This window comes from Thermobia domestica, chromosome 18 (assembly GCF_964235325.1).
Source record: "Thermobia domestica chromosome 18, izTheDome1.hap1.1, whole genome shotgun sequence".
NCBI classification, from domain to species: Eukaryota; Metazoa; Arthropoda; class Insecta; order Zygentoma; family Lepismatidae; genus Thermobia; species Thermobia domestica.
Genome location: NC_137471.1, coordinates 101,658,044 through 101,671,353, shown reverse-complemented (window position 1 = coordinate 101,671,353; position 13,310 = coordinate 101,658,044). Strand labels below are relative to the sequence as shown.

At 36.0% G+C, this 13,310-nt stretch overlaps 1 protein-coding gene across 4 annotated transcripts in view; it reads left to right on the top strand.

Moving 5' to 3' along the window:
- LOC145674948 (uncharacterized) overlaps positions 1-13,310 on the top strand; it is a 99,662-nt gene that overhangs the window by 66,936 nt on the left and 19,416 nt on the right. For all 4 annotated transcript variants that reach the window (XM_081745212.1, XM_081745216.1, XM_081745213.1 and 1 more), the window contains one exon: positions 10,277-10,349. In XM_081745212.1, coding sequence (XP_081601338.1) covers positions 10,277-10,349 — 73 coding nt within the window. The remainder of the gene's footprint in view (positions 1-10,276; positions 10,350-13,310) is intronic.

Here is a 13,310-nt window from a genome sequence, read left to right as displayed (position 1 = left end):
TATGATGAACAATGCCTCATTGTAAATTTCCTCATTCTTCATTGCGTAAATAAAAAATATGGCACTCTACTAAAAAATATGAAAAAAATTCCATTAAAATCCTCCTTGAGACATTGTTGTAGACATGGAGTTGGTGGATGCGTTTGGTGGCGTTGAGGAGATCCGGATCCCTTGAGCACGGCGATGATGTCAGAAATTGCGCCCGGGTCCCAAGGCCCCGGAAATGGGTCCTGAAGTTTTAGGCTCGGTGCAATGGCAGCTAACATTAGTTGTGGACTCGGGCACGGAACCTGGCCAGCGTTGTGTTTGACAACTTACTGAACAATGTGCAAGCAATTTTGAGCTCCTGAAAGTCGTGTGTCAGTAATACGTTGTGAATAGGGTTAGTAAGGTAGTAAAACGTTGCTTTCAGCCGTCCAAATAAACTGCTCGATGACGAATCGCACCTAAATGACTCGTTACCGTGCTCAGTCGACTGCTGGACAGCTCCAGAAATCCTGCTCTGCCACTTGCCTCCACACTTGGCTTGGCATCCCGAAAGCGACAGTCCGCCACCAGTGTATTGCCCGCTTGCATGAAACACAACAGGTTATCCTAGAGATTATTGTTGAGAATGGAGGCATCATTCTGGGTTGCAGAGTAAGGATCAAACAAAGCTTCCTCGTTAGAGAGGACAAGCACCATAAACTTATATAAGCTGTTCTTCGGCACGGACCAGGTTTTGTCTGCTTCCAGATTCGAGCTCCCACATTCTCGATATCCGCAATAGCCAGTAGCTGACGCTCACTGATCTGAAACTGAAGTAGGGAGTGATGCTGGTTTGCCCAAGCAGTGTAGCTTGATCACGCGTATTGTATAGCTGCACCATTACTACGCACATCGCACCGTTTGCCGCACGAAATTGTCGACCCACAGCATGCCGCTTCAAATCCAAGAAAGAGCCGATGTTTCTGTTGGCGAGGACAGTCCTGGTGTTGCATAGGAACACGGCTAGCTGGCGCCAGGTGGAGAAAGGGACGACATCTTGCAAGATACGGAACTGGGCCTTGTTGTAACCAAATCAAAACTTCCAGGTTTCATCATCCGTGAGATCAAGGCGATCAACATCGAGAAAGCACCTGCTGCCACCGGGTTGCAAATAAAAGACGTTCGATAGAGTTCGTTCATGTATTCACAATTATTTAATTTATTTATTTATTTATTTATTTAACAATTACTAGATACAGTTCTGAGGCCATATGAAAAATCATCTACAAGAAATCATTTGGAACGATATATACTCGATTGCTTACATTAACAGAGTGAAAAAGTGAATTCCCGAAGGAAAATGAGAGAACTACTGATTCTGTCGGTATATATATATAAAAAAAAAAAAAAAAGAAAAGAAAAGAAAAGAAAAGAAAAAGGTTTCTTATCAGTCATGCGCAAAGTTTCCAGTAAGCAGCAAATCACACATTATTTCAATTTGCACAGTAAAATGAGGGCGCCTATTCTTTGCACATTAACCGAACTAGTTACAAACCTTTGATGGAGATTTATATGTTTCAAGTTACTGATCTCATATATATAAAAGAAAGAAAAAGCTAAATTGATGGTTTTGTCTCGCGCAGTCAAGTATTAAGTCACAGCAAACATTTGCGACACATCCCAAAATTTTGGGGCCCGATTTTTGGCATCACCACTGTGCTCAACGCCACATCCACGTCCAACAACGTCAGGTTTAATAGGCGAATAGAAGGGACCCGAGCCCAAATCTTCGGGACCCCATTTTTGGGGCCTGGGGGCCCGGACTCAATTTCTGACATCACCTCTATGCTCACGGGATCTGCAACTTTCCAACCTCACCACCCGTTCACCAACACCATATCTAAAACAGTTTCCCTATCGTAGAAGAATTGATTTCATGCTCTTTATACAAAATGATAATTAGTACCTTTGTGCATCGAAGTTAGTTATAGGCATTATAGGCGAAAGTTCCCGATATCGCACCGGGTTCTAAATCGCACCACCCCTAGCTTAAAAGGAACCGTAGTACTAACAAGCCATCTGGTAGTTAAATTAAGTACTTAAGCATATTTCCATAATTACAGAGTAAAGTGACGACGTTCAGTAAGTTACGCGTGTGTGTGCAATTGCAGTACAATATAATTGGAATATTCCTTACTAATTTTCGGGGTATTTCACAGTAGAATAGGGATTAAGGTAAAATAATTAGCTTATTAGATATATATATGGCGTAGTTTCCCAAATTGCACTACTACCGTGTGTTTGAAATCGCACCAGTGCGATTTTGGCTCCCGTGATGAATTGTTTTTCCTGGTTTGTATCTCGTTACAATTCACACAAGGTGGGCACATGGTAATATGGAAAATGGTCTCCGGAGTCTGTGGATCGTGCTTTGAAAAAATATATAGAAAATAAAGTGACGCTGCCCAGCCCAATAGCAGGAGGAAATAGAACTACTAACATGCAACCACAAGAACAGAAGTACTCTCATCAAGTCCTTACAAAAAAACATCTTGAAGAATAACGGCAAAGGCAATCAAGAGTATCCAAACGTGTGGAGATACCTAATCTTTCTGAACCGTCAGCTAGGTCTGCTTGTGCTTCAGGAAACCTTAACACCAAACAGTGTACTCGAAAAGTAAATACATCCAAATCACGATGCTACGAGCTACATATTCGCAATGTTTCAAATGTGGTTTTTGAAATCAATGAACAAGATTGGTTTTGCGTCCTTTGTCAGCAAAATTTAGTCAAAGATGTGGTACAGAGTGTTTTGTGTAAAGTCTGGATACATGAGTCTTGTGCAGGTGTTTCAGGAGATGAACGTTCATTCCAATGTGATTTTTGTGCACATAAGGTGCAGCCGCTGTTTTCCATAAATATAGATACTTTACGTTTCATAGGATTATGAACAATATTGCTCATTGGATCAACAATATGGATGTTTTTTCTTTAATGATATGTTCTTCCTTGTATTAATAACACTGAGATAAAAGAATGTGATATATCATAGAAATATTAATTTGTTTTACTTGTAGGTTGCATTTCTACTTAGCTTATATTTCTAAGGTGTTATTTCTGTGCTCGGTTATTTACATTGCAGTATTTTTTTCTCTTTAAAGATGTATTATGTATACCTCATCTTAATATAACATAAATAAAATAATGCGATATTCCATGGACATGATAATTTGTTTTACCCATATGCATTAATGTAAAATTTGCATATATTCAAATGGCGGTGCGATTTTGGCTTCACATAGTGCGATTTGGGAAATCTGTTGCATAAATCGCACCAATCGCAGGCTTCTAAAATATCATAATTTTTATCATGATAATGATAAGATATCGTTATGAAATCACTGTAAAAGAATTGGAACACTATAAAGTTCAATAAATCAAAAAATCATTTTAAATTTCTTCAAAAGTTTCAAATTAAAACCATTTATGTAAAAAGTGGTGCGATTTTGGCTACTCTCCCCTAATAATGTGTAGTCTAAATAAGTCTTATGAATAATATAAACTAAGTCACTAAGTCATTGGGAATTATGATCACATCTACCCAATGGAAACTGTAGTAACGTAATTAGTAGAAGGTAAATGTTTCCTCTTAAACTTCCTTTGTACAAATAATCATAGGTTTCTTCTACTAATATCTCAAAAATTATTCGTCTAGAAGACCTTCTTGATAATGAGTTCTGACGCGTTCATTTGAGACGTGTCCATTCAAGTCTACTGTTTCTTGAGTTGTTGCTAATGGGGAGCCACTAGTTGATATACCGTGTGAGGCATTTAAAACTGTTTTTTGAAATATCTGGAAAACTACAAATCGGATTTTTTTCTTTTAAAGTTGTAACAAAAGTTATTCGTCTCGAAGGGGGACATCCAACGATACCACACTCGACCCCCTGGCCCACACCCCGAGGGCGGGAGGGGGTCAGCTATGAAATCTTAAATAGGAACCTCCATTTTTTATTATACAGAGTGGCCCAAAAGTAGAGATACAGTCCTGCATTGATAAAGTTTGACATTTTAGTTTATTAAGGTAATTAGTTCTGTTCCAATGAGTGAAAAGAGAATAAGAACAAATAATAAACAAACTAAGTCACTACCTGTTTGGATAGCAATAAGTAAATTATAAAATGCCATGAGCCGATCAGTACGGGACTGTATACCTACTCTTGGGCCACCCTGTAGATTCGGATTCTCGGGGAAAAAGTACGTAACTCTTGGTATTGAACATTTTGTTCGTTGCGTGATTGAGCTGTAATCGACAAAAATCAAAATGAGTTACGAATAATTGAAAAATAATATCTCAAGAAATATATATCAGATTAGGAAAATTAAAGTAGATAGTTTTGATATATTTGCAAATGGCATCAAATGACACCATAGTTGATCCTCCCAGCGCCATCTCAGGAGGTTAGAAAGGCAGTTATTCGAAAATATGTAATGAGAAACTGGTGTTTTACAGCAAAAACACTTTATTCTCCAGAACATAATACATTACTTTCTCCACATTGTTGATGTAATTTCTGTCACTGATGTAGGTGAAATGGACAGCAGTTAGAAACATTCATAGTTTGTTTTATGAATGATTTAGAATGTAGTTTTAGCAATCAGATCGGCGCATGACCGTCTGATGAGGATATGCTGCACATCAACCACGAATTGACCCAGCAGATCCTGAAAAAGATATGAGAAAAATGAAAATGTGTGTGTCATCCTTTGACTGAAGAGCAAAAAGCTCCGATAGTCGAGTGTTGTACAGAATTACAAGTCCGTAGAGTCAGGCCCTTCATAGCTGGATCATATAGTCACAAGCAGCGAAACCTGGTGCTTTCAATATAAGAATCTGTGTGACATTGGGAACCGGGTTTCTTCAATGACCGATGTTTAGGAGGGTCTAGATGCTCACTTTACCTAATCTTCACATGTCCTGCAAAACAAAAATATAATTTTAATCTCATATTATTAAAACAATTTCTTGTCATTAACAGTTACAGAATACTAGCATCAGTCCTAGAACTTCATTGTCAAACCTTGTATATATTCTGAAGTTCGATTCGCGTATATGTCCAACATTTAACCGCCATCCATACGCAGTATCGATCACATCAGCTTGTTTCAAGGGCAATACACTTCTCCGAGCGTACAGCATTGTTTCGCTGCCTTGTGTGGGTTGTGTATCATGGCTACGGTAGTGATTTTGAGAAGGATTTGTCGTGATACTTTTTGTCGCCTAGTTTTCTGTGTCTAAAGTTCAAAAATAATGTTTAAAAAATGCACAGTAAGATTAAGTACTATCAAGAGCATAATTAATCGGTATAAAAAGGTCCTAGTTATTAGTTTACCCACCAAAGGATATCGAATGCGACCTTGCCGTGCTGTAACTCCATGTTTGCTTCAGAAGTTACGTCAAACGGCCCCTGCACAACGTGTAATGGTTACACGTGTCCGTACACAATAAATTCGATCTCGGGAAGGTACTTAAGTGTCGGGAGATACTGAATTCTTTTTCACGAAGCTTTGGAACCTTCAAAAGCAAACCGCATTACTCGATCTTGTATCACTTCGCGCACAAGTGTTAACGATTGGCTATTTTGTATGCTTCCCGCAATATTTCTGCTGTAGTGTGTGTTTATATACCTGTCATTGCGACGTGGGCTCCTCGTCTCACTCGCACACCACTGCCCGTACATGGGATAAAATAGCCAATACTAAACAATTTCGACCTCTTCTAAACGGGACCAAAGATTTTTATTTTTTCCAAATTACAGCTAAAATCACAATAAGCTATGATAATATTATCAACTGATTTAACACCTAGTACATTTATCCGTATGAGAAGTTTTGTTTTTCATCCACGAGTATTACCTAAGTCATCCAGTAAATCCATTGATACAGCTTTGTACTTTCCCACCTTGTGTAGCGTGCGAATATACAAACAATTACTTCAGTCGTACGACATAAGGAAATAAACAGGCAGTATGAGCATTCTATTCTATGAGAACATGAAAAGTAGCTACTTAAGGTCTTCATTTTCTTCAATAGAATTTACAACATTAATATCGCTTGATAAGCTGTTTATTTTCTCCTGCACGTACAGTTTTGACTTGTTTATATGTTCATTAGAGTAACTCGGAGCAGCCAGTAACCTGCCTATTTACTTGGGAGACATCCTTAAGTAGTGGCATGCGCTCCGCGTGTTTTGTCATTGGTTGTAACTGTTTACTCTTAAAATTCTGATTTTAGCCCATGGTTTTGATAACATGTAGAGATGTATATTTACTTGTATCCGAAATATTCTTAGGATACCTTAACAATACATTAATTACCAGAATATATTGCATCTGCTGTGGACTATTTTCTTATGGAAGAATCAGCTGCTATTCGTCCCACTCTCATTGTTGCCAACTTACAAGTATTTTTCATTTTTCCTTGTAGAATCGTGAACAGTTCTCATTTCAGAAAAATGGACTGGGATGTATAAATATCACAGTGTATAAATCTCATAATATATTATTTTTATTATTAATAATAAATTATTATTATTAATGTATTATATCACAGAAAAGAAAAGAAATAAAATAAAAACAGTTCTGCTTGCTGTTCATATTTAAAATATTAAGTTCCTTATACTTCGTTGCATGGCCTTTCATTAGAGATGAGAAAATTGTCAAAATTTAAATACACAAAAAAAGAGAGAGAGAGAGAGAGAAATTAAAAAGGATATTAACTATTCCACTGATTCATTACGAAGTAGTGTAATGTATGATGTTACGTCTATTGCAACAGAATGTGCAGAATGCCCAGCGAATAGTATATTTAATGGTGTTTATCTCCTAAGGTATAGTTTCAAAATTAAACAGATTATTTTCTAACAAACCAATAATCTTAACAAATTTATTTCTCAAAGAACAAAGGTAGTCGTAGCCAAAATAATGAGAACATTTCAGCTTTTTACGTTCAATCAGAATCTCAATGACTATTCTCAAAATAAAGAATAAATGGGCTATCTTGAAAATAGGAGCACACAAATATGAAAATATACTTGCCCAATAAGAATAACTGATTAACGTCCATTCTTTAAATATAAGAAAAATATATATACAAACCAAGATGCATTCGTTCACACGAAAAATACTTATCAATATAATATGCGTAATTGCTTTTCAAATTCTTTCAAACTGTTCCGAGAACTTATAAAACGATCAATTATTTCAGCTTTAACAGAATTTAGACTTAGTGTGCCCCTTTTGCTATACAATATAGAGTCTACTTTCGACTATACAAATTAGATGTAGATCAGCTTACCTTCTAACACTGAATGAAGAGCAGAAGCAAAACACACCTCCAGGAAATTTCCTAGAGGGCAGCGCCCACCGCAGTTCAATCACATGTCAAATGTTCTTCATAGTCTCACGACTGGTACTTGGTAGGTAGGATCACATTTTCTATTGGGTATAAAATTAAAAATAAGTCGCGAGGATTCAAATGATAATGTATTGGTATTTTATTACGTGTGACAAAAATAAAATACACAAATAAATCCTCTATTCAATAAATAAGTAAAGTAAATAGTTTCACTTCTTGAAATATCAACAATTGCTTGTTCCGAACATTATCTCACCTCTCATGGAAAAGTACGAGGCAGTGAAGACGCTAGAGGGCCAGGGGGACTTGTCCCGTCCCCCCCGACTGCTCCCCAGACATGTTGTATTGTAATGTAGGTAGGTCAAATAATAATAATAAAAATATCATTTTCTACTTACAAAAAAAAAAAAAAAAAATACCTGCTCCCCAAAAAAGTTTTCTTATTTTTCTTTCTGCTTGTTCCCCCAAGAAATTAAAGCTGGGTCATTACTTCTACAAGGTGCTCAATATTCTGAATGGGAACGGTGAGTACAAATGCACGTGTATTTAGATCTGCTAGTGAGCTCCCTTGTAGGTACTGTATATGGTTAATTTAAGCGTCTTCGGTCCAGGAGATTCGGTTTCGATTTCCAGTGAAAGCTCATGTGGTTCGGATCCCACATTACACTGTAAGTCCATTTATCATAGAGCCTTGCTACTGAAAGAGACGCTTAACTCTAATCCACCTATACAACCACAGATTTGCTAATAGGCCACTAAGCCAGCAGGGCACAGGAAGGGTGCCTCCGATTCCAACTAGCAGAAATGTTGGAAATAGATATTATAAACTGTAGTTGCATTAAATAAATTCTCTGATACACAGAGGAGATTATGACCGATCACGAGTAGCTGTAACTTACAACGACAGGATAAATTTAACGTATTCTTCCTGCTGGTGCGTGTGTACATTTATATACTTTTTCAAAGATTCAGGGGAGAGAAAATGGCTCTTGGTCGTGCTATCACAAGCCCTACCACTTCATTTTTAATCCTCTTATTTCCCCCTCTGATTTCTTTGTTCATTTATCACAATATATAAACATTTTTTATTTACTCAATTGGCAACACTCCTACGCTGCAAACTGTATTATTTAGAAAGGATGCAAAGCTTCGTGAAAAAGAATGTACATAAATAAACTCCATCTTTGGGAGAGAAAGACCAACGGCAGACGCCTCTACGAGCGCCATCTATCCAGTGACAATTAGAAGTTTGTCGCTATACTGGATGAAGCTTGGATTTTTCTATCCGATTGTGGTAAAATTTGCGTCATAATTACACATCCGCCAACCAGAAATTTCATCCAATATTCGTGTGCCATTCCAAGGAAACTTTCTCAAAAGGATTTATTGTTGCAGGATACTGCTATAATGAAAGATTCACTATTCTTTAGGTGCTTCAAAACTATAAATCAACTCTGCATACAATCAGAAACACATACTGACACTTGTCTATACAGAAAAGACCTGCCTCGTCTTTGTGGAAATGCCACAAATCAACTAAGAAACGCCATAATACGACTTTCAGAGATTATAGAAAATAACAGAAAAAGCACTTCGAGATTAGGGATCATTAACCGAAAATGCATCAATAAAGTGTTGTAAATAGTAAGGCGGGGAAATGGAACTTGATGAAATAACATCTTTTTTCTGGTATCGCGGACGCAATGCTCGTCAAACACACATAATATTACACTTTGTTTTGAAACAAAGAACTGTAATATTAAAATGCATACTTTGCCAATTTTCGGCTTTTCGTTTCCTTCTTTTTTTTTTTTTTTTTTTTTTTTTTAGTTTTTTGTCATTTTTTCTAAATTCCGGTGATTTCTTTCGGTAATTTTTTTGCTTTTTAATTTTCAATTTTATTTTATTTTTTTTTTTTTCATTCTTTTAATTTTGGTAATATATTCGAGACTTTGCACCCAGGTAAATCATTTCCCTCTGTATATGAAAAATCGGAAAGTGAAAATCAGGGACATATTCAATTTGTTTAATTCTAAACAATAATTACACGATTTACGTCGAGGCATTATTTCTTTATCTTTGCAATGACTCGCAAGAGACGGAAATACACTATACTACATAGTACACCGAGATATAGGAAATTTGTGCATTTTATACTGAATAATTTACTGTATATGTTTTATTCATTAAATTGTTTAAATGTATATTTTATAGTTACTTTAATTTAAAATCAAACTTACATATTTCAACCGATGAAGCTATGGCATTTTTTTCTGGTATGGTGGACATCATGGCCATTATTTGGTATGTTTGTTGCATTCTTTTAAAGTTACAGTTACAAATTTAACCGTCATTTTTTTTTTTTTTTTTTTTACAATTTTTTGGTGTTTTTTGCATGATTTTCTATTTTTGGGTCACTAGGGCATTTTATAGATCATATATCTGTATTTTAGGACATGAACTTCATGTGTCGAGAAAAATCTAAAACTGATCATTTACTAGCCAAGGCTGATATTAGGATAAATTGTCCTAATAGTGGAATAATATTAATTTGGGAGAACTTGCGTGCCCCCAGATGCACTCTTACATATAATCCATCACAGCCCATCTCATATGATTTAAAGTAGAACTTACCGATGTAATTAAAAGTAGAACTCGCATCCATGCGCCATTCCACTGTGTAACTGTGGCTTTACATTTATGAAGTACACGTATGTACAGAGTATAGTGATGTGGAAAGTAAATAAAAAAAAGTTATAAGAAAATCTAAATGTTAACATATATTCTTGTGTCTGGTATAATATAAAAATGAAATAAAATGTGTATGTGTAATTATTGATTTTTTTCGTGGTGTATTTCTTGCGATATAATTTATATTTATCTTTTGTTTTAGGGTGAAGATGAGCATACAATGATGATAACTCCGGAACTTCTTGGCCTAATTCCATCATCATCAGCTCACTCAGGTACATTATTTATTCAAGTACAAGATTAGTTACACATAAATAAAGAAATTAAAGTAGGGCTGATAAGAAAGCAAGCTGAGTAGCATAAAATTCAATGCATGATAAGACGGACCTCTGAATTCGATTTTTATTCCAGTCTTGTATTTTTCAACGTTATAGAGGAATTGGTGTGAGAAAAATCGATTGAATACTCTATTGTATAATATCCCTGTTTGTTATATTGTATGTAACATACTTTTTCTAATTGAAATACACAATGAGTAACCATGGTGGGTTAACGACTATTGTGCTTTCGAAACTGATTCCCTCTAGTAATGAAAAACAAAAGTTTCAGTAATAAATTATTAATAACTAATGGTAAGAATTGTTTTATTCGCTTGTTTGCTCCCAGCCCCGTCAGGTGAACTTTGTGGTGGACAAACACCGTGTGCGTGTGTTTCCTCGGGGTTCTCCCGTTTCCTTCCACTTTCTTCATTCCACCATTTCATTCATTACTCGTCATCACCGTCTCCTTTAGCCTAACCGGCATACCGTGGGACGTAAAACTCAAAGATTTCATTTTTTTGCTCCTACTTCCTCATTCCACCAGCTTGTTTGCTCCTTTCTCATTCCACCACCTCTCCTATCATCTGCATGTATACACTGACTCATTTGTGAGACGTTAAACTAAGCAACTATTTTTCAAAGCCTGCAAAACTTCTTTCGTTTTTAATTCAAGAAAAGGGAATTTGAACGTGCGTAATTGAGTCATTCTGCTCATAGATGATATAGATTATGTGTAAGGTTGAAAATAAAGTAGCCGTAATGGTATATTTTCTTTTTGCATTGCAATTAGAGCTCTCCATGACTATATGATCAGCGTACGCGTCTTTCACGCAGTGTCTTTTATAGCCTCGGTGCTAAAAAGAGTGCTAAACTCCAATCTAACCAACAAACGCATTGCAAACCAAGGTCGTGGGTAATGCAACGATTATCTTCTGGAATGAGGCATAAAGTTTCAATAATGGATTATCAATAGATAGTGGTAAGGATCTTCATTCGCTTGTTTGCTTCTGCTTCCTAATTCAACCAGTGTTCCTATCCTATGTATAAATATATATATAGATGCAATTGTGGGACGTTAAACAACTTTTTTTTTCAGAACTTTTTTTTTTAATTAAAGAAAAGTGAATTTGAACGTGTCTAATTGAATCATTCTACTCGTAGATGATAGTAGATTATCTACAACATTGAAAATGAAGTAGCCGTAATGTACTTATTTCTTAAAAATAAAACAGTTCAATGTGGCACTTGAACAAATACTCTATTATTAACACATGCAAAGTGGTCTGTTAAATCACGTGTATATATATATATATAGTGTTCAAAGTGGAAGGAAAGCAGAAGTGGTATGTTTTATTAAGATTTTGACTCGACATACCAGCTATCTAAATGTTCAAATACAGTGAGAATATGTTGCCTAAAAGATTGCATTTCTATTTACATAATGACTGAAAACCAATGGAGAGCTTTTCTTTAGCTACGGGGGCCAGGGGCATGGAGAGACTTCCATTCCTCGCCAACAACTTTCTGAAAAAAAAAGAAAAAAATCCCCTTATTTTGTATTATAGAGAATTATACACGAAAATGCTGAAAAACCGAGTTTTTATATTAACAGTTTCCTGCGGGAAAGCTCCTAGACCCCCACTCTACTGAGGGGTATTCTAAACCTCCGGAAGAATCGCCCCCACAGCAGACAACCCCTAAATCCGCTCATGCTCAAAACACATTTATATGAGTTAAGACAAGAAGACACACACACACATACATAAGAAAGAAACAGTTCAATATGGCAAATCGAACTTTTCTGTGCCCCAAATACGACAATGTGTGTGTTGATTCGGCCGGTAAGGTGAAAAGTTGATTCGTCACTGAATACCACATCGTTCAAGAATGACTTATCACCACTAATACGATCCAACATGAGATATCGCTTACCGACCGATCCTAGTCTAACGATTACACTGCACGATAACCTTGTCCAATTGCAAGCTAAGAAAGATTACAATTGCTCTTGGAAAAATCTTCTTTTCAAAAATCTTGAATTGTCTATTTGCAGAGATTAATTTATAACATAGGTTGCGTATTCATTTTCATCTTTTGTGGTCGAAATGCTGCAGAATTCTTAGTGAGAAAATCGAATTTATGAAACGTATTATCATGTGGATTTTCTAAATGAAGAATTTTGCTGAGATATTCATAGAAGGAAATCTGAGGGACAGGTGCCCACAAAAGAAGTGTAAGAGAGAATATTTCCTGTAAATTTTAAAATATTGTATAAGCCATCTTACGAATGATATGGCTATAATTTCCATTGAGTTACTTTTGATTATTCGTATGAAATTTATACGGTTTTATAACAACTTTTAATTACATTGTGCATCAAAGACGCACAGAATTACAATTTACATAATCGAAACAAAGCATCTTTTACGAGGAGATACGAATAAATGGGTGAATTTGTAAGTTGACATAATGCGAAGCTTCATAATATCTACACATTACCGAATATCATACGGACAATATAATGAGATATCTAAATATGATGAGAAACGTTGCTGGCAAAGGTAACAAACGTATAGTGCACAGTTGTATTCGAAAAGCGTGGAGGAACATCTTTATTGAGGCCTATACTCTACAAAACAAGATATTAGATACGGAGATAATAATCCGAACTGGTTTGATTCGGCAGAGGATAGAATTGAGTGCAGAGATTTAATTTCCGTTATAATGAACTTTCAAATTCTTTACGCCGTAATGTTATCTCGCTAGCCATTAAGAGAAAGCGAGTGCTGCAATACTCGCCGAAGAGTACTGTCCATTGTGACCATTATACTAACTCGAAATATGTATGACACATACAAAATAAATGCAAGACTTAAAATATGCAGTATTTATAGTTGTTACGTTAGTATTGATCGA